The sequence below is a fragment of the Meriones unguiculatus genome, chromosome 10 (assembly GCF_030254825.1).
Source record: "Meriones unguiculatus strain TT.TT164.6M chromosome 10, Bangor_MerUng_6.1, whole genome shotgun sequence".
Lineage (NCBI taxonomy): Eukaryota > Metazoa > Chordata > Mammalia > Rodentia > Muridae > Meriones > Meriones unguiculatus.
In genome coordinates this window covers 98,119,664-98,143,652 of record NC_083358.1, presented here as the reverse complement: position 1 = coordinate 98,143,652, position 23,989 = coordinate 98,119,664, and the positions used below count along the sequence as shown (strand labels likewise).

General features: G+C 37.8%; 2 protein-coding genes across 7 annotated transcripts in view; one reads left to right on the top strand and one right to left on the bottom strand.

Moving 5' to 3' along the window:
- The first annotated feature begins 3,405 nt into the window (after window positions 1–3,405).
- On the top strand, window positions 3,406–22,929 carry Slc16a4 (solute carrier family 16 member 4). Of its 6 annotated transcripts, none has more exons than XM_021631653.2 (9): window positions 3,406–3,594; window positions 4,534–4,639; window positions 9,740–9,872; window positions 10,594–10,737; window positions 10,881–11,042; window positions 12,476–12,976; window positions 14,716–14,927; window positions 15,829–15,922; window positions 22,707–22,929. In XM_021631653.2, exons 2-9 carry the CDS (start codon window positions 4,556–4,558, stop codon window positions 22,856–22,858), a joined length of 1,482 nt encoding a protein of 493 aa, XP_021487328.1. In that variant the 5' UTR covers window positions 3,406–3,594; window positions 4,534–4,555; the 3' UTR covers window positions 22,859–22,929. The 6 variants fall into 6 exon arrangements, with proteins under 6 accessions (XP_021487328.1, XP_021487327.1, XP_060248895.1 ...); XM_021631652.2 differs by having other exon boundaries at window positions 4,522–4,639; XM_021631654.2 differs by lacking the exon at window positions 3,406–3,594 and adding an exon at window positions 6,184–6,317 and having other exon boundaries at window positions 4,524–4,639.
- Window positions 16,868–23,989, bottom strand: part of Rbm15 (RNA binding motif protein 15) — a 28,946-nt gene continuing 21,824 nt past the window's right edge. Inside the window, exon 4 of the transcript XR_009594763.1 lies at window positions 16,868–17,634. The gene's annotated coding sequence lies outside the window, so the exon portion shown is untranslated. The remainder of the gene's footprint in view (window positions 17,635–23,989) is intronic.

The following is a 23,989-nucleotide window of genomic DNA, read 5'->3' as shown; positions in this document are numbered from 1 at the left end:
GAACCAATTACTTATCCTCACTGTCCCCACTTCCACTGCCAACTGTTTCTTGCTCTGGAGAACATTTTTTCTTGAGAAAAGCCAGGCAAATTCTTCAGTATGCTGGACAGTTTTGTGTCAATTTGATACAAGCTGAAGTCATTGATCGGAAGGAACCTTAATTAAGAAAACATTTCCAGCCAGGCGTGGTGGCACATGCCTTTAATCCCTCAGGAGGCAGAGGCAGGCAGATCCCTATGAGTTTGAGGCCAGCCTGGTCTACAAAGGGAGTCCAGGATAGTCAGGGCTACATACATACATACACACACACATATACACATACACATACACACACACACACACACACACACACACACACACACAAATAAATAAAAGCCCGGATGTGGTGGTGCATGCCTGTAATCCCAACACTTGGGAAGCAAAGGCAGACAGATCTCTGAGTTCAGGGCCATTCTGTTCTACAAAGTGAGTCCAAGACAGTCAAGGCTACACAGAGAAACCCTGCCTCAAAAAACTAAAACCTACTGAAAGTTTATATGTGACACTTTGGGGCTGGAGAGACAACTCAAGAAGTTAAGAGCACTGGCTGAGTTCAATTCCCTGTAATCACAGGGTGCCTCACAGCCATCTATAATGTAATATGATGTCCCCTTTTGGCATGCAGACAGAGCACTCAGATACATAAAATAAATAAATCTTTATAAAAGTAATGTCTCCATAAGACTGGGCCATAGGCAGGCCTTTAGGCCATTTTCTTGATTACTGATTGATGGGGGAGGGCCCAGCTTATAGTAGGACTCTGAGGTGTTCCTGGATCCTATAAGAAAGCAAGCTGAGCAAGTCAATAAGCAGCATCCCTCCATGGCTTCTGCATCAGCTCCTGCCTCCATATTCCTTCCCTGCTTGAATTCCTGTCCTGACTTCATTTAATGATAAACAGTGTAAGTCAAATAGACCCCTTCTCCCCAACCTGCTTTTTTTTCTGGTCGTAGTGTTTCATTGGAGCAAAAGAAACCTTAACTAAGACACTTAGGTCTGATGATTCACTAGGATTCAACATTTCCTTGTAATCATACAGTAAAAGGAGAATTAACAAAAGAAAATGGTGCTTGGGACAAAACAAGAAAGAAACAAGCACAAAGTTCCAAGAATTCTCCTTCAGTCAAGTCACATAGAATATACTCCAGCACTGAGCTGTGAAAACATCTATGAAATATCTTCAGGTAGAATAGTTCACTACACCCTCAGTGCCCAGACTAGGATGATCACATGAGCATTATCTACTAACAAATGCCAAACTTCCAGGTTCCCAGAACAGATTGTTTTCTCCCTATAGAACAATGGTGGTAGGAATTCTCCTGAAGGCTAAGTTTCCAAATACCAGCTAGAGGCCAACCCTGTAAGCCAACTTTATTTTTAATTTTTTATTCTATTTATTTTGGCTTTTGTTTGTTTGTTTGAGACAGGGTTTCTCTGTGTAGCCCTGGCTAACCTGGAACTCACTATGTAAACCAGGCTAGCCTCAAACTCATATATCTGCATGCCTCTGCCTCCTGAGTGCTGGGATTAAAGGCATGCACTACCACCACACAGCAGTGAGCCAACATTTTAAAGGTAAGGACTGAACAAGGACAAGGAAAGGTTCAGCTGGATAACTTTCCTAGCCTAGACTCTGAGTCCCAAGGGCTAAAAAATTATTCAGTAGTCATTAGACAGTAGAACAACAGTAATAAGTAACAATGGTAAATTCTTAGCTGAGAAATTAATCATATATTTAAGGACCCTGAAACTTCATTAAGTCAGTGGGTATGGATGCCAAAATATTAACTAATATCCAAGATAGCTTCACAGTTATTCCTTCTGATTAACAAGAATGATTCATGGGTTGTTGTTTTATTGGGGGGGGGGAGGTAGAGGTAGAAGAAGGATCTGACTTAACCCAGATTTGCACAAACTCACAGCAATCCTCCTTGCTTCAGCATCTGGTGCGCTGAGATTCTAAGTGTGAGCTTCCACATGAAGCAGTAATCTTAATCTTAATCCTAAACAGTCTTGCAGAAAAGCACTAGCCATATTTTATGGCTTTGGAGACAAATTTAAAGAGGTTAACTTGCTCAGAATTTTAAGACTGAAAATGCAAAGTTGAGATTCTAACCAAAGCAGAATTACTCACTACTCCACTATCCCTTGAGGTTTCTATATAAAGGTGTGTCTGCAGGGGCTCATCTTTTAGGACGTCAAAATCCTCTTAGCCGGTAGATGACCCTGTTCCACTCTGCCTCAAAGCTGGTCTCAGGGCTCCAGGCAGAGCTATCAATGTCAAGCTCAACTGCATCTCCTGTGACTAAATTGCAGGTTTGCTTTAAAAGAGGAGCAAACACACCACCAAAGACCTTGAAAACAGCTCTGTGAATGGCCACTAAAAACATGCTCTGGTGTACATAATTATTACAAAGCTCTCTGAAAAGTATGCCTCTCCCTCTGGGTTTTACCTTGATCTTTTCCACCAACACCACATAACTGCATCATCTTTTCATGGTTGCATTCACTGAGCGTCCTCCTGCAAGCATTCTGATTGAAACATATTAGTGCTGGGCTTTAAGAGGATGAGAAGCCCCTGTTTAAAAACAACTACAGAGAAAAAAAAAAAAAGTGCAGATCCCCAAATCAAAGAAATCATACTTTGGCTTAAAATAAACTCTGGTTTAAAATCTGGAATGTTGGTGTAGGGAGATCAAAGGCATTTTCTTGGTAACTTTTTCTTTTTTTAAATGTGGAAGGTGGGGCAAAGGAAGGAAATTGGACTGGAATGTTGAATTATTTAAGTAATTTACTAGGACTCAGCCTTAATCACTTCCAAAATTCAGTTAAAAAAAAGTTTCATTAAAATTACTGTAAGTATATGTCTTTCATGGGAACCATTTGAATTTAAAGTAATCGGGTTCAAAAAAGCAATTACAATGGAACCTGAAACCCCAAATTAGTAATTGTACTATTTAGTCAGTAGCACAAAAGAGCACAGAGCAGGCTGAATTTACTGTGGACTGCTGTGCGTTTGTTACTCAGGACTAGACCCAGGTACCCAAGTTAAGCACGCACTCCATCACGGAGCAACATCTCCAGGTGCAGCACCGTCATTTGTGGTCCAATAAAAAGGTCTTCAGCTCTGGAACAGTTTTATGTTTCTTATAACCAGTCTCAAGACTCCCTGAGGAACTTTGAACAAAGTTTCAAAACTCTGGAATTCCATCCTCCCCTCCCCCTAGGCTTAAGGTATCACTGGGAGGATTTTCTCCTTGGTTTACTCCAAAAGCTTTTGGCTGGTGGTGAAAAAAAAGCTTACCTTGTGCGCCTGTCAGAAGGCTGGCCCCAGTTGCTCTCAAGTTACAGCTTTTCCTCCACCCTCAGGAAATAAAGTCCACTGGCAGGAGTGCCTCAACCACTGAGCCCTGCTGACTACAATGCCTGGTTGTTTTCACCAAGCAGAGGAATAAAATGCCTTCAAAAAAAGTTACATTTTAGAAAAAGTAACTAATTTTTCCTCCAAAATTTCCTTGTCTGTAGAGGATTCGTTTGCTGAACACATCCTTAAAGGTAAGGTGAAAATGGAATCGGGCTTTGGGTTGGTCTTTTCAAGGGGCCTGAAAAAACTGCCATCTTTCCATCCAGCCTAATCATCTAACAGTCATTACACACACACACACACACACACACACACACACACACACACACACACACACACACACTCACTCACAACTGCTTTAAAAATGGGAAAGGAGGATAACATCCATTCCTCAGAACACACACACATTTTCTTCTCACTCGCTCTCAATCTATCGTATTTATTTAACTCTCTGCTTGAAGGTAGCATACTATGGCATTCCAGTCTCCTGCAGAATCCACCACCACACCCAAAATATTTAACCTCTATCCAGTACCCTTTATTTCAGTTCTCTATTTCACAAGCAAGCTTCCCAATTTCTTCTCCTGATCTAGTATCCAGTTGAGATAATACCCTTTGTTGGCATATCTAGTTCCTTCAAATACCCAAATGTCATAAAAGGGGCTGTCTAAACCCAAGATCCCCCCACCCATTTTCTTTTTTTCTTTAAAGTCAAGGGCTGGTTCACAGGACTGGAAGTAACACATGGCTTCCTCTAGAATTGGCTTATAGCTGGTGGTGATCCTGAACACAAGTGGCCATTACTGTCAGGGAAATGAGGTTGAGACCTTATTTACACCAAGCAGACTTCTCCTGTAACTAAGGGGGAACAGAAAGATAAAACCATAGAATAATTGGTTTTACACCGTGGAGAAAAACAAAATTTAAAAGTTTAGCAATGCATATCTATAATCCCAGCTTTCAGGAGGTGAAGGCAGGACTGCTATGATTTCTAGGGCAGCCAGAGCTACATAGCAAGACCAGGTCTTAAAACCAACCAAAGAAACAAACACAAAACCCACAAAAGTTTAGGTCACTCTCTTGACTGCTGAATCAACTATGTTTTGGATCTGTCACAGTGATCTTTGTAGGTAACATAAAGGAAGCATCACGATGAAGAGGGAAGAAAAGGCCCTCCCTTACACTAAACCCCTGGATGGAGGATGGGGATGGATGATTGTGTTTCATTTTTTCCTGGTAAGTGTTTCTTTCCCCTTTCCAACTACTGAACTGTTTGAAGAAAAGCTTAAAGCAGCCTAATAAGATCACTTAAGAAATCATGAGATTCGAGTAGACAGGGAACCAGGAACTTCCCCCAAACTGCTAAGATCAGAGAGTAGTTTGGGTGAACCCAGAAAATGAGCTACCCCCTTGGGAGAAAATAGAAGCATTGTCATCCAGTCAGTCCTCTCCTCTGCCTCTCTGATCTCTTAATCAGAGAATGTTCCAGGCATGACTGGCAGTTGTACCTTGGGCAGCCTGGAAGTTGGGAGTTGGGAACATTATACTTTTGACTTTGCTGGAACTAGCACTGGTCATTCCTAGAAAGTACGAAGCCCTGACAGGTGTGAGACTGTATTTGTAATTTCAGTACTTAGGAGGCTGAGGCAAGATGATTGCTAAGAGTTGAAGGCCGGCCAGCCATGCATGGCAAGACCCCATCTCAAACCCATGTGCCCATTCAGCCTAACATGTACACAATACTTCATAGTCTCTGTGCTAGCTTTTGTCTACTTGACACAAGCCTAGACGCATCAGAGGAAACATCAATGAGGAATTGCTTTTATCAGACTGGCCTGTAGGTTAAGTCTGCAAGGACATTTTCTTGATTAATGATCAATGTGGGAGAGCCCAGCTGACCATCACCCCTGGTCAGGTGGTCCTATGTTCTTTAGGAAAGCAAACTGAGCAAGCTGAGGAAACAAGCCAGTAAGCACTATTCCTCTATAGCTTCTGCTTCAGTTCCTGCCATGACTTTAAGACGGTCTATATACTGTAAGATGAAATGAACCCTTTCCTCCCCAAGCATTTTATCATAGCAATAGAAAGCTAACTCAAACAGTCCCGTTTACTGATAGGAATTGGGAACATTTCAGCTTACTGCCCACACTTCCCACAGAATTTAAACTAGAATTAAACTCTGTATATCTGACATGTGCAGTAAAAACTTCTTGCCCTCACCTCCAAGACACTGTTGAGGATGCTATGTAAAAAAGTGGTGATATGAGGAGCAGAGAACAGAAGGAGGGTGAGATTGGGAGGGGAGGCGTAAGGGGACTACAGCTGGGATACAAAGTGAATAAACTGTAATTAATATAAAAAAAAAGTGGTGATATGCATTACCAACATGTCCATTCTAGAACATTATGACAGATAGACCCTTTCATAGCTGTGCCTCAAATGACCCTGTGTATAATGGCACCAGCCCTATAATTGTTAAGCACCCCTAGATCAATCTATTAACTTTTAGACACACTCACAAGAACACCTTTCTTCTTGACGTTCCTCCCCTGCTTAGATTTACAATAAGCAGCCCACACAATAGGACAAATCTTGGTAACAGATATCAGTATGAAATTGAAGGTGGGAAAACATAATGCATTACTCCTCCCTAACGATAAAAAAAAGTGGGAAGAGAGGGCAGAGGTTCTCAGGTAAGATTTGTGTACTATAAACTTAACAAAACACAATTTGTTAAACTCTGGCTTCAATATCAAAGAATGTCTTCTCCCTGCCCATAGAAACTTTAATAACAGGGAAACTAAAACCACCTTAAGCCTGAGAGCCTGGTTGGGTCTCCTCTCAAATGGTGCATGGTGTTGGTATTGTTGAAGTCTGGTTCTCCCACTCTTCTCCACATTATTATAAATGGAAGGTAAGTTGATTAATTACTGCTAACTAAAAGTACCTAATAATCAGGTTAATAATGTCATTTCGGTAATATGATGCTTACTGAAGCACAAAAATATACCAAAATGTTTGCAATGAACTCAGGCTAGCCCACAGTTCACAGTAATAATGAGATACCTTACAGGTCACCCTTACAGGGCAATGCACTTATTTATTGAGACAGGTTTTCTGTGTGTGCAGCCCTGGTTTGTTTGCTTGTTTGGTGAGACAGGGTTTCTCTGTGTGTAGCCCTGGCTGTCTTGGAACTCACTCTGTAGACCAGGCTAGCCTTGAATACCACCATGGTCCAGTAGGGCAATGCATTTATTTCCATGTGAATTATAAGAGTGCTTTTGTATAAGAACTCCTGAAAAAAGGAAAAAAAAAATCTCACTATGCTTTGTGAACTCCCTCCACAAAGGCAGAAAGAGGTTACAGTATAACTTATCATACTTTATACATAACTATTTCTGTGTTTAGTATGTCTTCCCAAACTAACCATTCAGTAAGGGAAGGAAACCACATTTACACTGCTCATCAGTGTATGCTCACTATTGTATGCCTACTCTGAATATAGTCTGAAACACAATAGCCATTCATTAAATGGCTGGTGAGGATGACTAAACCGATACATTTATAAATAGCCAAGAGGACAGACAAGTCAGAGAGAGGCTACTGAAATTTTGTTGAGGCAAGTGTGGTGATATACAACTGTAATCACAGCACTTTAGGAGGCTAGTGGCAGGAATGAGTTCAAAGCCAGCCTGGGCTACACAGTGAAATAATCTCAGAAAAATAACAGACAGACAAAGAATATTGGTTGTTCTGCAGTTTTAATGAGGCAAATTAATCAGGGAAGTATTTCAGAAATGCATTTGTGGATGCTGGGTCAATAATGGCTTAGCGAGGATGGTATCTAGACACAGGGTATTCATTGGTCAAGCTGCAACATATACATACATACACACACACAAAAAGGCTCTAAACTTAAGGCAGTAATGAGGAATCACTGAAAATAGAGCTGAGCATATCAGAGGACAGACCTCTAAGATGTGGAGAGGAATCTGATAGGGAATATGAGAGTCCAGAGTTGTTAGTTTGAGCACTTTGGTAGGTGATAAATGCCTTTCACTAGAGCTAGAAGGAAAAAGGAAGAAAATCTCTGAATAGTTGGAATGGCTAAATCTTGGTCAGTTTCCAAGGGATTTATAACCAAGAACATGCTTGATATAATCTATGTGCAGCTGTGTCTCCAATATACACTGTATGAACTTTAAGGAAAAGTGGGTAAAATCACCAGAGAAAAGAGGAATAGGACAAAATCTTGGGAGATCAATACAGGGATGAATGATATCATCCACAAAGGAAACAAAAGCAGAAAAATAGATGTCTAGAAATTATCAGGAAAAAATGACGTGTGGACACTGGTGAGGTCACAGAATAGAAATGGCAGCAATCTCCTGGCTTAGCCACAAGAAAGTCTTTGTTAACCTTGGTCAGAGCTCTTAGAAGATGGGCACCAAGCTGGTGAACCTCTATTTTCAGTGGAATGCTGAAATAAGAGGAAGTAGACACAGTAGATTTTGAAGAAATGTATATTAATGAAGGCAGGATAAACTATGATAATATTACAGGAAAGATCTGGGATAGAAAGAAGCTGTTATTAAAACTAACCATATCAACTGGCACTCTGATTTTAAAATGAGGCTGACCTAGATCACACACACACACACACACACACACACACACACACACACAAGCACCCCACACATGGGAAAGGGGGTCCAATACAACTAACTGCTTTTGCCATGGTTGTGGTACATGCCTTTAATCCCAGCACTTGTAAGGCAGAGGCAGAGGCCTGTAGATCTCCCTCTGAGTTCAAAGATGGCCTGCTCTTTGATCACCTCTTCCCTGAGGGGAGTGCAGCCTTACCAGGCTACAGAGAAAGACAATGCAGCCAGTTCTGAGACCTGATAGACTAGGATCAGATGGAAGGGGAGGAGGACCTCCCCTATCAGTGGACTGGGAGAGGGGCATGGGTGGAGAAAACGGAAGTTGGGTGAGATTGGGAGGGGATAAGGGAGGAAGCTACAGGGGGGATGAAAAGTGAACAAACTGTAATTAATAAAAAAGTAAATTAATTAATTTTTTAAAAAGATGGCCAGGGCTACACAGGGAAACTATATCAAAAACAAACAAACTAAACAAAACAAAGCAACAAAAATCTAACTGCTTCTAAGTTGGAAATTAAGGATTGGACTATTCCATTTTTTTGCTTCATTTGGAGGCGAGGCAATTACAATGTCTGATGAAGACTCTGAAGCAGGAACTGAATCATACCAAGTTTGATCCAAAGCATGGTGTCAAGACTTACATAGTAGTCTGCTTGGGTACTTAAGAGAAAATACGGACATTGGGAGAGGTCTTTAGTATCTTTTTAAAGTCTAAAAAAAAAAAAAAATAACTAGGAAGTTAAAAATTAAAGAGAACTAGCTAGGTAGATTTGAAAGCTCTGCCCTTGTTTTCCTGCTACTCTGTGAATACACAACTCAGCCTGTTATTGAGCAAGTCAGACCCATTTCACAGCGGTCATAAGCCAGACATCAAGAAAATAAAAGTTCTGACTGGAGACCAATGGCTAGCCAGATTCAAAGGATTAAGAGCACAGAGAAGAAAGCCAGGAGTGATGGTGCTCGCTTTTAATCCCAGTACTTGGGAAGCACAGACAGGGAGATCTCTGTGAGTTAAGAGCCAGCCTGGTCAACACAGTGAGTTCCAAAGTAGCCAAGATTACAGACTCAAACAGCAACAAGCAAAACCAAACCAAACCAAACAAAAACCCAGTATCAAAACTAAAAACCCCAGAGATACGCAGTCTATGGCCATCACCGCATAGTTCACACACACAGGTTAAAGACTTACAGGATGACCTTTCAGATTAGTGATCCTTGCTCATAACAAGGTACACTGTATTTTGAACTGAAACAAGTCGAATGCATTTGATATTTATGTAATTTGATCGTTTGACTTTTTAGAGGAAAATTATAACAGATTGACAGATTATGGGTGCTGGAAACTGAAACTGTTTTCTAGAAGTGCAAAAATTGTTTTAACTGCTAAGCCATCTTCTAAGCCCCAAACTTAGTTGTGTACTTTCCTTTAAGTCAGAATGACAAAAATGTTTGGGATCCTCTCTTGAACTTTGGAAGCCTCCAATAGTTGCCAATTCTTGGTCTGTTGCCTAGATAAGAAATACCACTATTTTGAAGTAAGACTGGAAATGTTGATTAAAGGAGGGTAGGTGGTTGCCACCATTCTTTACAAGTAGGAGTTGAGGAATGGTGGCATCAAACCGAAATAGCCTTACTTCCCACCTAACAAGGACTCTGGTATGCTTTGGTTTAGGTAAATGTGTTTGTGATGGGAATGACCAAAACATTTGCAATTTTCTTTGTGGTCTTTCAAGAAGAGTTTGATAGCACTTCAGAGCAAATTGGTTGGATTGGATCCATCATGTCATCACTCCGTTTTTCTGCAGGTATAAAACTGGCAGTAAATTTGCTGTCTATGGAGATTGACACTGTCACTCCTTTAAGGCTGAAGTCGTTACATTAAAGTTCATTTATTAATATGCATTAATATTAATATAAAATATTCAAAGAGACATCAGAGTATTTCAGCTCTACTCAACTTGGCAATTAAGTTGGGGAAAATTAGGGTTAAAATGAAACTAAGGCCAGGTGTTGGTGATGCATATCTTTATTCCCAGCACTTTGGAGGCAGAAGGCAGCAGGCCTCTGAGTTCAAGGCCAGGCTGGTCTATAGAGCAAGTTCCAGGACAGGGAAGGCTATACAGAGAAACCCTGTCTCAAAAAAGACAGAAATGTAAAAAAAAAAAAAAAAGGAATTAAGAATCTAACTATGATTGGACTTTTTCATGCTTTTCTTTCTAGTCTGGTAAGGCTTTATATCCAGTGAACCAAGACTTTAACCTCAAAGTGAAACCATTCAGTCCTAATTATGTGATCACATTCAAAGCAAACAAAACCCAATCTCTCTAGTAGTTCTAGTTGGTGCTGTGATATGAAGATTTGTGATTCAACTCTTTACAAAAGAGGCCACCTATACAATCTTATTTTGAAAATACAGTATCTTAAAGCAGTTTTCTTGTTCTCCTCTAGTCATTTATTCAAATCACACATAGGGACTAAGGGATGCCAGAGCACACTAACCTTGCACTCCCCCTTTCTTCTCTTAAGGTCCCCTGGCTGCTATTATTTGTGACATACTTGGAGAAAAAACTACCTCCATTCTTGGGACTTTCCTTGTTTCTGGTGGCTATCTGGTCAGCAGTTGGGCCACAAGCGTTCCCTTTCTTTGTGTGACAATGGGACTGTTACCTGGTAGGTCCACTATAAATAGACTATAAAAGATAAAACAGGAAACCTTTACTGCCTATGGATCCTAAATATATTCTAATCTATAACATCTGATCAAATAACTAATGACCTAACATGACCTAATTTCAAACTTGTTTTTCTTTTAGGATTGGGGTCTGCTTTCTTGTACCAAGTAGCTGCTGTGGTAATTACCAAATATTTCAAAAAAAGACTGGGTCTTTCTACAGCAATTGCCCGTTCTGGAATGGGACTGACATTTCTGTTGGCACCCTTTACAAAATTCCTGATAGATATTTATGACTGGACAGGTGAGTCAGTCTAAGTTTCTAAACTATCAACACTAAAAATTGAATGTTTAGCCCTCCCTTTGAAGCTTTAAGACAAATTCCTTTTCCTCACTCTAAGGTCACTATAAGAACTTGGCAGGTCCTGAACTTGCTAGGTAGACCAGATTGTCCTCAAACTTGTGGCAATGCTGGGATTACAAGCATGAGGCACCACATAACAACTGCAGAAGTTACTGCTTTAATATGTACAAGATTCTGGATTTAATCCCCAGCACTGAAGATAGTTCTGGAGGGGAAATAAGCAGGATACCTAATGAAAGCACATCCTCTTCCTTAGGGAATATGAGAGATCTTTCATGACCTACAGGCTTTGCCTATCTACTCAGAATTCTCTTTGGAATTCAATGCATGAGATGAAACACTGTGCAGAAAAACCCTTAGAAAAACAATGCTCTTCTGTTTTCTCCAATCCTACATTCTTATTTTCCTCCGAAGAAAAACAAAACAAAAACCCCCATACTTAAAAAAAAAAACTAAAATAAACAGAACATTTGTAAAAAGATTGTTCCAACAGTATAATCTTTTATATAAATTACCAACTAGAAATGTTCACCAAACCGTTTAATTTCCTATCTGAAGTATTTTAGTAAAATGTGTGTCTATTTCTGTCTGACAACTTTTTCCAATGTAGAGCACTATTCAGTAGTCCTATGGTGAATGGGAACCTCCAGCTGACAAACCTCTAAGAAAGCCTGCACTACTTGTTCTCTCCAGAAACACAAGCCATGTTCAGGTTCTGAAACCAATCAAGTACTATCAAAGGCAAGACTAGCATGTAGTTTCAAGGGAATTAAAAAATATATATATCACAGGATGGAAGTCTCTCCCCTTGTTATTTCCCCACAAGTCTGTTTCCTACACCAAAATCCAGTCACTGCAATATACTTAAAATATCTACTTAAAATGTATTGTAAATTTGTGCCATTCAAATTATCAACCTGCCTTCCAAACCATTCCCACCTTTTAACAAAAATAACCTTCTGTATGATTTCTTGGTCCAACTTCATTTTTTATCTCCAAAGCATTACATTTTTATAGCATGTATACTGTCAAGTGAGTTAAATGCTTCCAGTTAAATTTGGGAGGCAGGGAAGACGAGATGGCTCAGCAGGTAAAGGCATTTTGGTGTTACTCTAGATGACTGGAATTCCATTCCCAGCACCTACAGCAGACATCTCACAACTGCCTGGAATTCCGGCTCCAGGGGAGCTGATTCTCTCCTCTTGCTTCAGTGGGTCACATGCATGCACATAAATAAAACATGTTTTTAAGTAAACATGGGAGGCAAAGTATTTTCAAGAATTACTGGACTATGTAGGTTGACCTCTTCTGAGTAGACAGTACCACAAACTGATTGGTTATTCTTACCTTCTCAATTTCTCTCTTCTATTTAGGTGCTCTTATATTGTTTGGAGCTATTATATTGAATTTGGTGCCTTCCAGCATGCTCTTAAGACCCACCCATACCCAAACAGAGAACAAAGATATCAGTTTGTCTGAAACTGGACCAGGGATATTGTATACGACAGAAACACCACACTGCAATGAGACACAAGAGTCTTCCATCGATGGCAGTACTATGAAGAAATCTGGACAACCTACTAAAAATTTAACTGTATTAGAAAATCAAAGTGAAGAATTCAGCAATGGGCCTCACAGGAACACGCTGTTACTTACAAACAATGACAAAAGTTACAAGATAAAGCTTGTTCCGTGGAACTGCAAAGAAAAACTTTTAGATATTTTTCTCTTTAGGAATCCCTTCTTCTACATATTTACCTGGTCTTTTCTTCTCAGTCAATTAGCATATTTCATTCCTACTTTTCACCTAGTAGCCAGAGCCAAAACACTTGGAATTGACATAATGGATGCCTCCTACCTTGTGTCTGTAGCTGGTAAGAAAACCTACTTCAAACCTCTTACCTAGAAAATGAACTTAGCTTGGTAAAAGTTTATTAAATTTTATTTTAAAAGGAAAGCAAGGAGAAAGGAGGGAAGAAGCAAGAGAGCGAACATGAGTGGACCATGGAAAGTCTATAAAAAGCAAGTTTTCTAAGGCTAAACAGAGTACTGTGTATCTCCTCATGCAGCTGTGTCAACTGCTACCTTGGAGATTCTAGTGGACTCTAACTCACCTTATTCATTTTCAGGTGTCTAACACAATGGATATAAATTACTCATTTTATAGAAACCTAATTTTAAAAAGCTGGTGCTAAGTGTCAACAGCTACTCTGGACAGAAAGAAATCCCAGCTAGAAAACAGTGTAGTAACTGGAAGGACTGATTCTGAAGCTTTATTTCCCAGGTCTGGATTTTGCTGTGATTTTCTTTGCTATGGGGGAGATTCTCCTCCATGCCATGATGTCCCTTTCCTATCTATAGGATAGTTGTAACACAGTGCTTTCCCTCACAGCTGTCAGTAACCTGGCAATTCTTAGCAGTTCAACTTTTCTTCTTTACTGGGGAAACAGCAACCTAACAAGCCCTTGCAAAGCTGAAGACACCTAGTTTCAAATGTTCTCACTGTGGAGTTGCTTCAGTCAAAAAATGCTGTCACACAAGAGCTTTGGTTAACCATTTTCTCTCACTGTCTGATAGAATCCATTTATATCAGACTAAGGCTATACAAATTAGGCCAAAAATCATACTATAGTTTCAATGTGCATCCTAGGAGACTGCTATAAAAAATACAAAGTAGTATCACTTTTTATTCTTTTAATGGAATTTATGTTTGAACCCTTTAAACTCAAAACAAGTGTAGGCTATGCTATTTTTTAAACACGAGGCCTTGTACAAGTTAAGGGAGTACTGGACCACTAAGCACTCTACCTCAAGCCTTGCTCATGCTAAGTTCTTGTTTGAGACAGGGTTGAACCACTGAGCTCTGGCTCTCTTAGAACTCACTCCGTAGACTAGGCTGGCCTGGAATTGAACAGAGAACTGACTACCTCTGCCTTCCTAGTGCTGGGATTAAAGGCATGTACCACCATGTCCGGATTCCTGATATTCTTGATGAAAACTTTTATTTTTTAACTGCTATGTCTTGAAACAGGTTAAACAGTAAGAATGCTAAGTGAAAAACTGTGGCTCTTAAATTTTACTCATTACACCATACCACCTATGTCCCAATTGACATATTTAGGCTTCGTATGCATTTTCAAATTAACTATAACTTTTGGAGGTCTTAAATTCCAAAGCTTCATAAACAAATAAAAAGAGTCCCATTGTCTATATCTTTTAATGTGAGATTTTATTTAGCTTTTTCTCTTGTTTCACCATGACTCCTCAGGACACTTAAGTTTTATATCCTCACTTGCAGGACCTTTGAAGAGACTCTTTTAAGACCTCTTCAGCCCATGGTCTTGTCAACAGAGATTCCACACACAATTAGAAAACAACACACATGACAACTTGATGGTTTCATGTTCAGCTGGAAGTAGCATTCTGGTATTAGCTATGTTTAGAAGAGAAAAGTAAGTTACATATCCTATTTCAGAATGAATCCATTTTTTTTCCTCATGTATCTTGGCTTCAAAATGGTATCCTACTTCTTGGGCAAAGATGCACTTATATACTGACATTCTTACCAAAGGACTAGGAAACAGACTACCTGACTTTGTATTTACTGTTGCAGGTATCACTGAGACAGTCAGTCAGCTCATTTCTGGATGGATTGCTGATCAAAACTGGATCAAGAAGTATCAATACCACAAGTTTTACCTCATTCTGTGTGGTATAACTAACCTGCTTGCTCCTTTAGCCACCACATTCCCACTCCTTATGGCCTATACTATCTTTTTTGCCATTTTTGCTGGTGGCTACCTGGCACTAATACTCCCAGTATTGGTGAGTAGATTCTATTACTAATGCTAAATCACTCAGAAAAAGTATAAATAACAGCCTTCTAGAAAATTAAAATTTTATATTTTATCATTAAAAAATTAAGACCTCAGAAATCCTGTAGCCAGCTATATCCGCTCATTATTCATTCACCTTACTGTGTGAGAAAAAGAAGCTAAGAAGACTAGCCACATAGAACAGGAAAAGGAACACAGAGACCAGCAAGATTCCAATTACCTTCTGTTCACTCCTCTTGTCCAGGCTCTAGGGGTTTTGTTTTCTGGCTCTTGCTAGAACACAAGCATACAGGTCTGCTAACAAGGACGGCTTCTGTGTACTGCCTTGGGTCCTGTGTACTTCAAGGACATTGTTTTAATAAGTTCTCCATTTTTATTTCAAACTGACTTAAACCATGAATTGAAGTGGGATTTTTTATTTTATTTTAAGTTTTGGAAAATAGTGTATGATGCTTAGTCAAAATTCCAGGTTCCCAAGGCTGAAATCAGTTTCTGTGTTAACAGATTTCTTATAAACCTATGGTTAGTAGTCAGCCACAGGTGGCTGCAGACTGCAAAATACTATTTCCTAACGGAGACAATCATTAAAGTTTGGGAGGTAAAAACACTCCTGAGCCACATTAAAGGTTAACCTACCAAAGCCAAACACCAGTGTTTCCCCACTAACAAACTGAAAACACCACCTTCCTTAGCCAAACTACTGTTGCCTAGTTGACTTCTATTCCCTTTCCTAAGACCAGGGCAAACAACCAAATGAATCACCCCAGGAGTCAAACCATTCAGTTTGAGATTTAAAAAAAAAAAATGGTATTTGTCATTCCTTTGTCAACATAAACCACAGGAGAAGTTCTTCCTTAAAATGGCTAACACTGAATTCTCATTTCCCACAGGTCGATCTATGTAAGAATTCTAGAGTACACAAGTTTTTGGGATATGCCAGTTTCTTTGCTGGGATGGCTGTCCTTTCTGGACCACCAATAGCAGGTAATAACTGAGCCACACTGAGCAAATTTCAATTAAGAAAATAGAAATCTAGGACCAATGCTACAGTATCAGGTTTAATGCTCTATTTGACTTTCCTGTCTTTGTTTTACCTGATCAACAATACAGTAAAATCTGTACACATTATTAGATGCAGATATTAATTACAGAGTTTAAGTTCTATAAATGTTTTCTTTTACTTTTACTGGCAACAACCAGTTTTACCTAAATGATATTTTCTGCTTGCTGATTAATTAAAAACTTGACTACTTAACACAGAAAAAATTATTCCTAGGGAACAGGCTTGAATGTTAGATTCTCACAGATCAAAGATCCAATCTATTGATTGATCTGATTGCTACAATATTGTTCACAAAAAAGAACTCACCTTAAAATTAACTTTGCAAGTTTTAAGTGACTTGTTTTGTTTTTGAGACAAGGTCTCATTTGTCCAAGCAAGCTTCAAACTCCTTTTTCACCCAAGGAACCTTAAGACCTTTCTGATCACTCTGTTCCTGCCTGGATTACAAGTGTGAAGTCAATGATCTTGGTTATGCTGCAGTGGTGGGGAGTCAGAGCAAACCCATGGTATCCATGCTAGACAATTAATCTGCCAACTAAGTCAGCCCTCACTTTTGTTACTTCAGACAGTAACTGAAAACAGTGATTCTGCCCGATCATTTAAAAATACAAAACTAAAAAACTATAGTGATGTTAAGTTTATATTTATTACTTTTTAATATCTATTTTTTGAGGAAGGGTCTCATGTAGCCTAGGCTGCCTTTAAACTTACTACCTAGAGAAGGCTGGCTTTGAACTCTTGATCCTTCTGCCTCAATCTCCCACGTGCTGGAACTAAAGACATGTGCCATCATTCTGGGCTTCTATTTCCTTTCCTTTTTATTTCTTTTTTTAATGAAAAAAAAAAAAAGACTGCAACAGAGCAAATTAGAAAATAATCATTTTATTGTCAAACTTTTATTTCATGCACACACCTAACGCATTATAAAATATATTTGTTTCTAATCAACCAGAAGAAAAATGTTTATAGCCTTTTCTTACCCAAAGTCTACAATACTTAGAACTATATGTAAGGATAAATATGAAGCTCCTGATAAATACTTGTATCCACTAATCCTAAGCATTTTACTTGGGCAGTCATAAATTTTCTAAGTTCTAATAAGTCAAAGGTAGTGATTAGGCTACTGCTAAAAGCCCACATAGATTTTAAGTCTAGGAGTTAGTTGCTTACAATGTCTCAAGATTATGGTAAGGCACAACTAAGGACATTTCACTGAGAGTGGTGTTATGTGGTTAAGCATCTTGTTAAAGGGAGAGGCTTCAGGGAAGCCCTTGTTTCTGTAACTCGTTCCTCTTTATAAAACGATAAAGAGAACTTTATAAAGACCAATGGATCTCTTCCCAAGTTCTAACTACCAAAGAAGCACTACATGTTGGCTTTCAGAGTAACTCAGTTCTTTGGAATGGAGATACAGCTCAGTGGTGGACCACCTGCCTTACACATGTGAGGCCCTAACGTCAATTCCTAGTGCTTGAAAATCAAAATAAAAAACATTACTTGATTATTAAGGATATGGGAAATTATGTGACTGTGTTCACCTTTAAATCTAGATGTTTATAGGTAATCTTCAGAGCTGTAAGAGATTCTCAATTTTACTTACCCATCTCTATTACCAAACGAAAAGCTGAAATTCCTATAAAAGAATATAGATATGTTTAAGTAGGAATCTGGCAAAGAGTAAATCCTCAGTCAAATGTTTGTTTAAAATGGTAACAGTGAATACATAAACAATATATTTCTCCTTCCTGTATGGGAACAAAAAAGAAAAGAAAAGTTAGTTCTATGGAACACTTTAATAATTCTAGGAAAGAAAAGAACATAGGAAACCTATAGAAAGCATGTAACTTATAAAATAATTTAAAAAATCTATAAAAATAGACCACATGGGCAATAAAATTATTTATAAATTTTTATCATCATGAATACAACAAGAAATATAGCAGCAACAAAATTCCTTAACATAAGACAAGAATTCAAAAGACAAAAACCCACCTTTTTCCACATCTGCTCCTCCATGGAACACTACCTTTGCCCACTCCAACCAGATCCTTTCTATCTTCTTCCAACAATTAGTAACAAATCCAACTTTATTTAATAATATAGCTCCAATCAGACACAGTTCCCTAGCTGAGGGTGGTTAGCAGACTTAAGTCTAGGTTAAATGTCACAGCACACACAAACCTGCTAGTTTTTTGCTCGTAGATAGCAGCTAGTATTCCACCTTAGCACCAAGATTGTAGCTTTGAAAGGTTGTGGGGAAATTGTAAGAATTAATATTTGAAATCTTGTTATATTTCTAGTAGACTCTGATTAATAAATAAATATGAATACACAGAAAGTATTACAGAGAACAACTTGGGTAGAAAAGTATAATCATGGGGCTGGAGAGATCACTCAGTAGTTAAAGGGAGGACTGCTCTTCCAGAGGGGCCGGGTTCAAATTCTAGTACACACATGGCAGTTCACAACTATCTGTAACTCCAAGATCTGATATTCTCACATAGACATACATGCAGGCAAAACACCAATGCACATAAAATAAAGGTAAATTAAAAAAAAAAAGAAAGAAACATAATCTGCAACATACAATTCCAACACAAAAAAATTTCATAAAATTCCCAATCTTGACTACAAAACATTTAACATGAGCTCAAAATAAAAAGCCTATTTCATTTCAAGCTAGAAGGCCCACATTAGTGACCTATAAATATGTTTGCATACAGTTCTCCCTTCTCCCACTACTCCCATGCCCAATAAACAAATGCATTATGCACATACGTAGTTAAAGCAAGCCCAAATATCTTGAAAACTCCCCTAACTTTTCAAATTCCAATTTCATTTTATCTCTATAATCAAACCTAAAGTTGCAGTAGCCACCAAGCAACTTTAGCTTATTGCAACTCAGTACATAAGAACCTTCCCTCTCTCAAGGCCTCCTACAACTCTTCAGCACTTACTCTGCCATGTACTCTAGCAGGGCTTCATACTTAGGACAAGCCTAAAACTTCTAAAACTGGCAGTTCCTGGAATCTGCATCCTTTTCCTTCCAGTACTGGACATCTGATGAAGCAGGCATAACCTAAGGCATCTACTTCCTTAACTTGAAATGGGTGTGGGATAGTGCAAATGTTGAACTCAGTCAGAGTTATTTCATAAAACTGACCATTTTGGACAAACTCTAAGAAAACTTTTAAAATTTGGGGGGTTTTGTTTATTTGTTATTGTTTTCTAAGACAAGGTGTCTCACTTTATAGTGCAGGCTACCTAGAACTTGCTATGAAGTAGAGAGTGAAGGAAACTCAAAATTCTCTAACTTTTCAAGTGCTGAGGTTGCAGGTATGTGTCACCATGTCCTGCTTTACAAAAATTTCTAATCCCTGAACTGATATGTTGGCTGTGTTCCAGAAGCGGTTAAAGTCCCTAAAGAAAATCTCCATATAAATTTGAATACTTATATATTTTTATGTATATCATTTTCTTCCCTTCCCCCAGACCTCTCTCAGATATTTCAACCATCTAAGTCAGAGGACAGGGAAACTGGCTACATTTTACTAGCTCAGTATTTTACAGAAAAAGACAATGGATAAAATGTAAAGTCATCTCTCCAAGGAGGTCTCTGTCCCTTTAACACATAAGCTATGTCATGAACTGACAGGTCATTCCCTATATCCAGTCTATCTTTAGTCAAATACAAGACTGAGCAAAAACTTCAATCTGATCTTTGTACCACCATTTACCAAATTAACCTCTAAAGTTTTAGCAGTTATGTTGGCTTATTAGGGAAGAATTTCTCTATGACCTAAAAATTTATTAGAAGAAAAAAAAAATAGCTCAATCTTTTGGTCTGTTATAGACTATTGTGGAGACTGGAACAAGTGAAAGACAGGTGAGGACACAGAGGAAAGTTCTTTCTGTATAAATAAAAAGGAATATATTAACACTGAAAAAATATGTAAGCTGTTCACTTCCAGGTAGTTCATTTCCCTCAAAACCACCCCACCTACCCAGCTTCCCCCTGACTTGGCATTCCAAAGATTGATGAGTATCTATCAAACATAAAAATGCATTCCAAATAGCTCTACAGTGGTTTAAAGGAGGAAATTATCATTCTGTTTTTGCAAAAGCCAAGATTGAGTGTCCAAATGCTAATCCTCTAATAAAACAGAGCACAGAACCAATGCCTAAGTGCTCTTAGTAAATATTAACTGCAAATTTCTATCCTGGGGCCTTTAGTAAGTTCCAATCCTAAAAGGCCCCAAGATTTTAATTTACTAAACTATGTTTCCCATATCTTATTCCGAATATGTCAAATACAAAATACTTGAGCTACTAGGTGTCTTGGTTAAGATTAATCCTTGTTAGCTATAATAATCAAGTGTAAGATGGCTTCTAGGTTAAGTTAAAAATTCAAGCTTGATTGGTATTAAAACATCTATGTGGAGTAGTGAACCTTTGTCTATCATTATAAATTCAAGATTATATATTTGGCTCTGGATCTCAACTAGAATTTTAAAGATGTTGGTATCTCAATTAGCAAGTATAAATAGGCAGAACATTCAAAACAAATTATTTCATCCAACTTGAAATATGCCAAATGATTTCCTTCTCTGAAAAAAAAATTAAATATATTTTAATCCTCAATGTTTCAGATATAATACTCTTCACAAAGTGTGTAGGTAAAAGAAAAAGCTTATAAACAATTCTCTTGAACCCATTTTCACCTGTGCCCTCCTTTCACTAGCAATATCTACATCACTATCAAGAACGCTTAATCTTTTCCTATGATGCTAACATTTGATAATCATCACAAATTCACAGGACATAGACACATACATGTAGGAGGAGATGCTGCTGCTCCATCTTCCCTCCTTTTTACAAAAACTCCATAGCTAAGATTATTCACCTATTTCTTAGGGAGTTATAAGTCAGTCACACCCATTGAATATAAGATTCATCAACCTCACTCTACTCCTTCAACTTAACTCCAAGAAACATTTAATTGAGACGTCACTAATCAAATAAGGAATCAATAAACAAATTCCTTAAAGTTAGCTCATTTTAAAAGGCTATAAAACACTCCATTTCATGCATTACATTAAAAATAGAAAACACAAAATTACCAAAATAAAAAGGGCTGGAGTGTAGCTCAGTAATAGAATACAGGCTTAGCATGTCTGCACATAATGTCCTGGATTCAAAACCCAGAACCAACTAACAAAAACTACAAATCCTGGAACTCAGAGGTAAATAAGAGAACAAAGAAAAAGCAATAAACAATTACACTAAATGGTAGTTGGGGTTGGGAAGAAAACAAAAACAACAAAACATAAGCACGAAGTATTTTTACCTCTCTTTTCACTAGTGTATCACCCCCAAACCCAGAACCATTCAAGCATACTTCATCTTACATGTTACACAAAGTTACATCTTTGTAACACTAAGATGTTTCCAGAGTACAGACTTCTATATGGCATTTATATGTTGATTTCTTGCTATCATACAGTGAAACAAATATTTCTAAGATGTTTTACTTAAGTTCTAGTATGTGCCACTGACCTAAAGATGTCAAGGCTTCTCCCATTCTTATTTTAAAGAACATTAAGTTAGGAATGTAGCTCAGTTGCAGAGTTCCAGGAGGAACTCCTTGACACATTTATCAAGCAGCTCCTTCTCATGGGATCACAATTCCCACTCCCCCCGCTTTCCCTTCATAGAATTTACTAAATTTATAATTTAAATTGTTAATATCTATTGTTCCACTAAAGTGTAAAATTTATGAGGGCAAAGAAAATGCTTATCTGGCTCAGTATTATCCTTGACACATAGCATATTTTCAGGACATGGTAAATACTCAAATGTTAACTCAGTAAAGAAAAGATAGTCTTTTTTCTTTGGGGAAAAAAAGAAGTTATTCATGATTATTTTCCTTCCAAAAAGTAACAGCAGTTGTTTGGTTTCAGACATTCCTCAGTCCCTAACTGCTGCAGGGTGAGGCTGGCATACCCCAGCCCCTCCTTCACTATATAGCCCAGACATTTTGGTCCATGTCTCCATCCGACCCCCCATCTCCATCCTCCTCTCTCTCTCTCTCTCCTTCCCTCCCTCCCCTGCATGGTAGCCAAGAGCTGCTTCTACATTTATATGCTGTATGACATAGATATTATATATGTGCAATGTATATTATAGATTTCTATACTATACATAGCATAGAAATATATATTATCACACCATAGTACTACTATATACCATATATTATACTATATATAGTACACTATATAATATATTAATTAATTATATATTACTATATATAGTATATTACTATATATTATAATACTATATATTACTATATAATATATAATACATAGTATAATATATACTATAACTTCATCTTGCAATTAGCTCATTCTGGCATTTTAATCAGTGGTCTTTTTTTTAAGAGTCACCATAAAATGTGCTGACCCTAATTTTCCCCAGTCTCTACCCTAACACGTGTTTTTAAGTCCATAATGACTTTTAATGATGTGTAAATTTCTACTCAGATGAAAATAATCCAGTTTCAAGTAAGACAGGTGAGAAGCTCATTTAATTCCAGTGGCTCATAATACAGAGTGTGATGAGGAGGCCCCTTCTTTCAAAGTCGAAGACTTGCTTGAGAATTACAAAGGGAAAGGTTCTTCATTAACAGAAATCACTCCTTCCTTCCAGGCTGGATATATGATTATACACAGACATACACAGGCTCTTTCTACTTTTCTGGCGCCTGTTATCTCCTGTCTTCAGTTTCCCTTTTCTTTGTACCACTTGCTGAACGATGGCAAAGCAAACAGTCTGACCCTCTAAGGACTACAATCAAGTAAGAGCTTACTTAACAGAAGAATCTAAACAAGAATCTGGAAACAAAAGCTTAGGAGAAAAATCTTTGTAAAAATGAGAAAGTAAGCCATATAATTTTTAAGATTCTTTCTTACCTTATTAGTGCTGCCGGGAATGTCCAATTGATGGGAGGAATAATAAATAACAACTTAAATTGTTAGCACTTAATCAAACAGGCTGATTCAATCAAAACTGAATGTATTAATAAAGCAGCTACTCTACCTATTAAATGAGTATCAGAATGTACTATAATAAATAAATCCAAACTTTCATTTGTACTACGGTAATTCTGTCACCAAAATATGTGATAATTGTATACTATTTTTTTTTCTTTAATATAGTAATTGTTTGAGCAGGGCTCAGGAATCTTAATAAAGTCTTACTTAGTGACAAAAATGGTATATCCCCTCCAAAACAAGTTTATTGTTGTTTATTCATTATAAGTAATCTTTGTTTTCCTATAACTTTGTCTCTTAAGTTTATATAGTGTAGTGCTATCTCATAGAAATAAAACTTGCTAAAATAACCTTTATTTGAAGATGATTTGAATAGTATTACTGTCCATCTAAATAGAATTATCTTTTCACTATATTTAATTACCAAAAATATTTATATTAAGCATCTAGATGACTCTTCAGAGATACTAAGTTTCATATGGAAGTTGAAAAGATGATTTTAGCAGGAAATATGTTTAAATCAAAATGTGTGTACCATTTATGGCTAATTAATAATGGTACTCACACTGAGCATTTATCTGTGAATATTGAAATCATGGCTGGTTGAGTAAAAAAGGATTTTCTGAGCAGAGCATGGTGGCATATACCAGGAGTCAGAAGACTGAAGCAGGATCATCGAGTTTGGAGTCCAGTGTGGGCTACACAGTATGAACTGTGTCCAAAATAAAAACTATTTTCTACAACATAACCTCCCTTAGTATCTTTCAGAATATTCCAATTATTGTTATTATTCTACCCTTACTCTTCTCTGTTTAAAACATCTGTTGATTCCCTAATAAAAAAAAAGCCTAAACTGAAAGCTTGAATTTGGTTCCAAAAAGCACACCTTGATACTTTCCAAATAAGGCAATAAGATGGCAAATTTTGCCATCTACTACA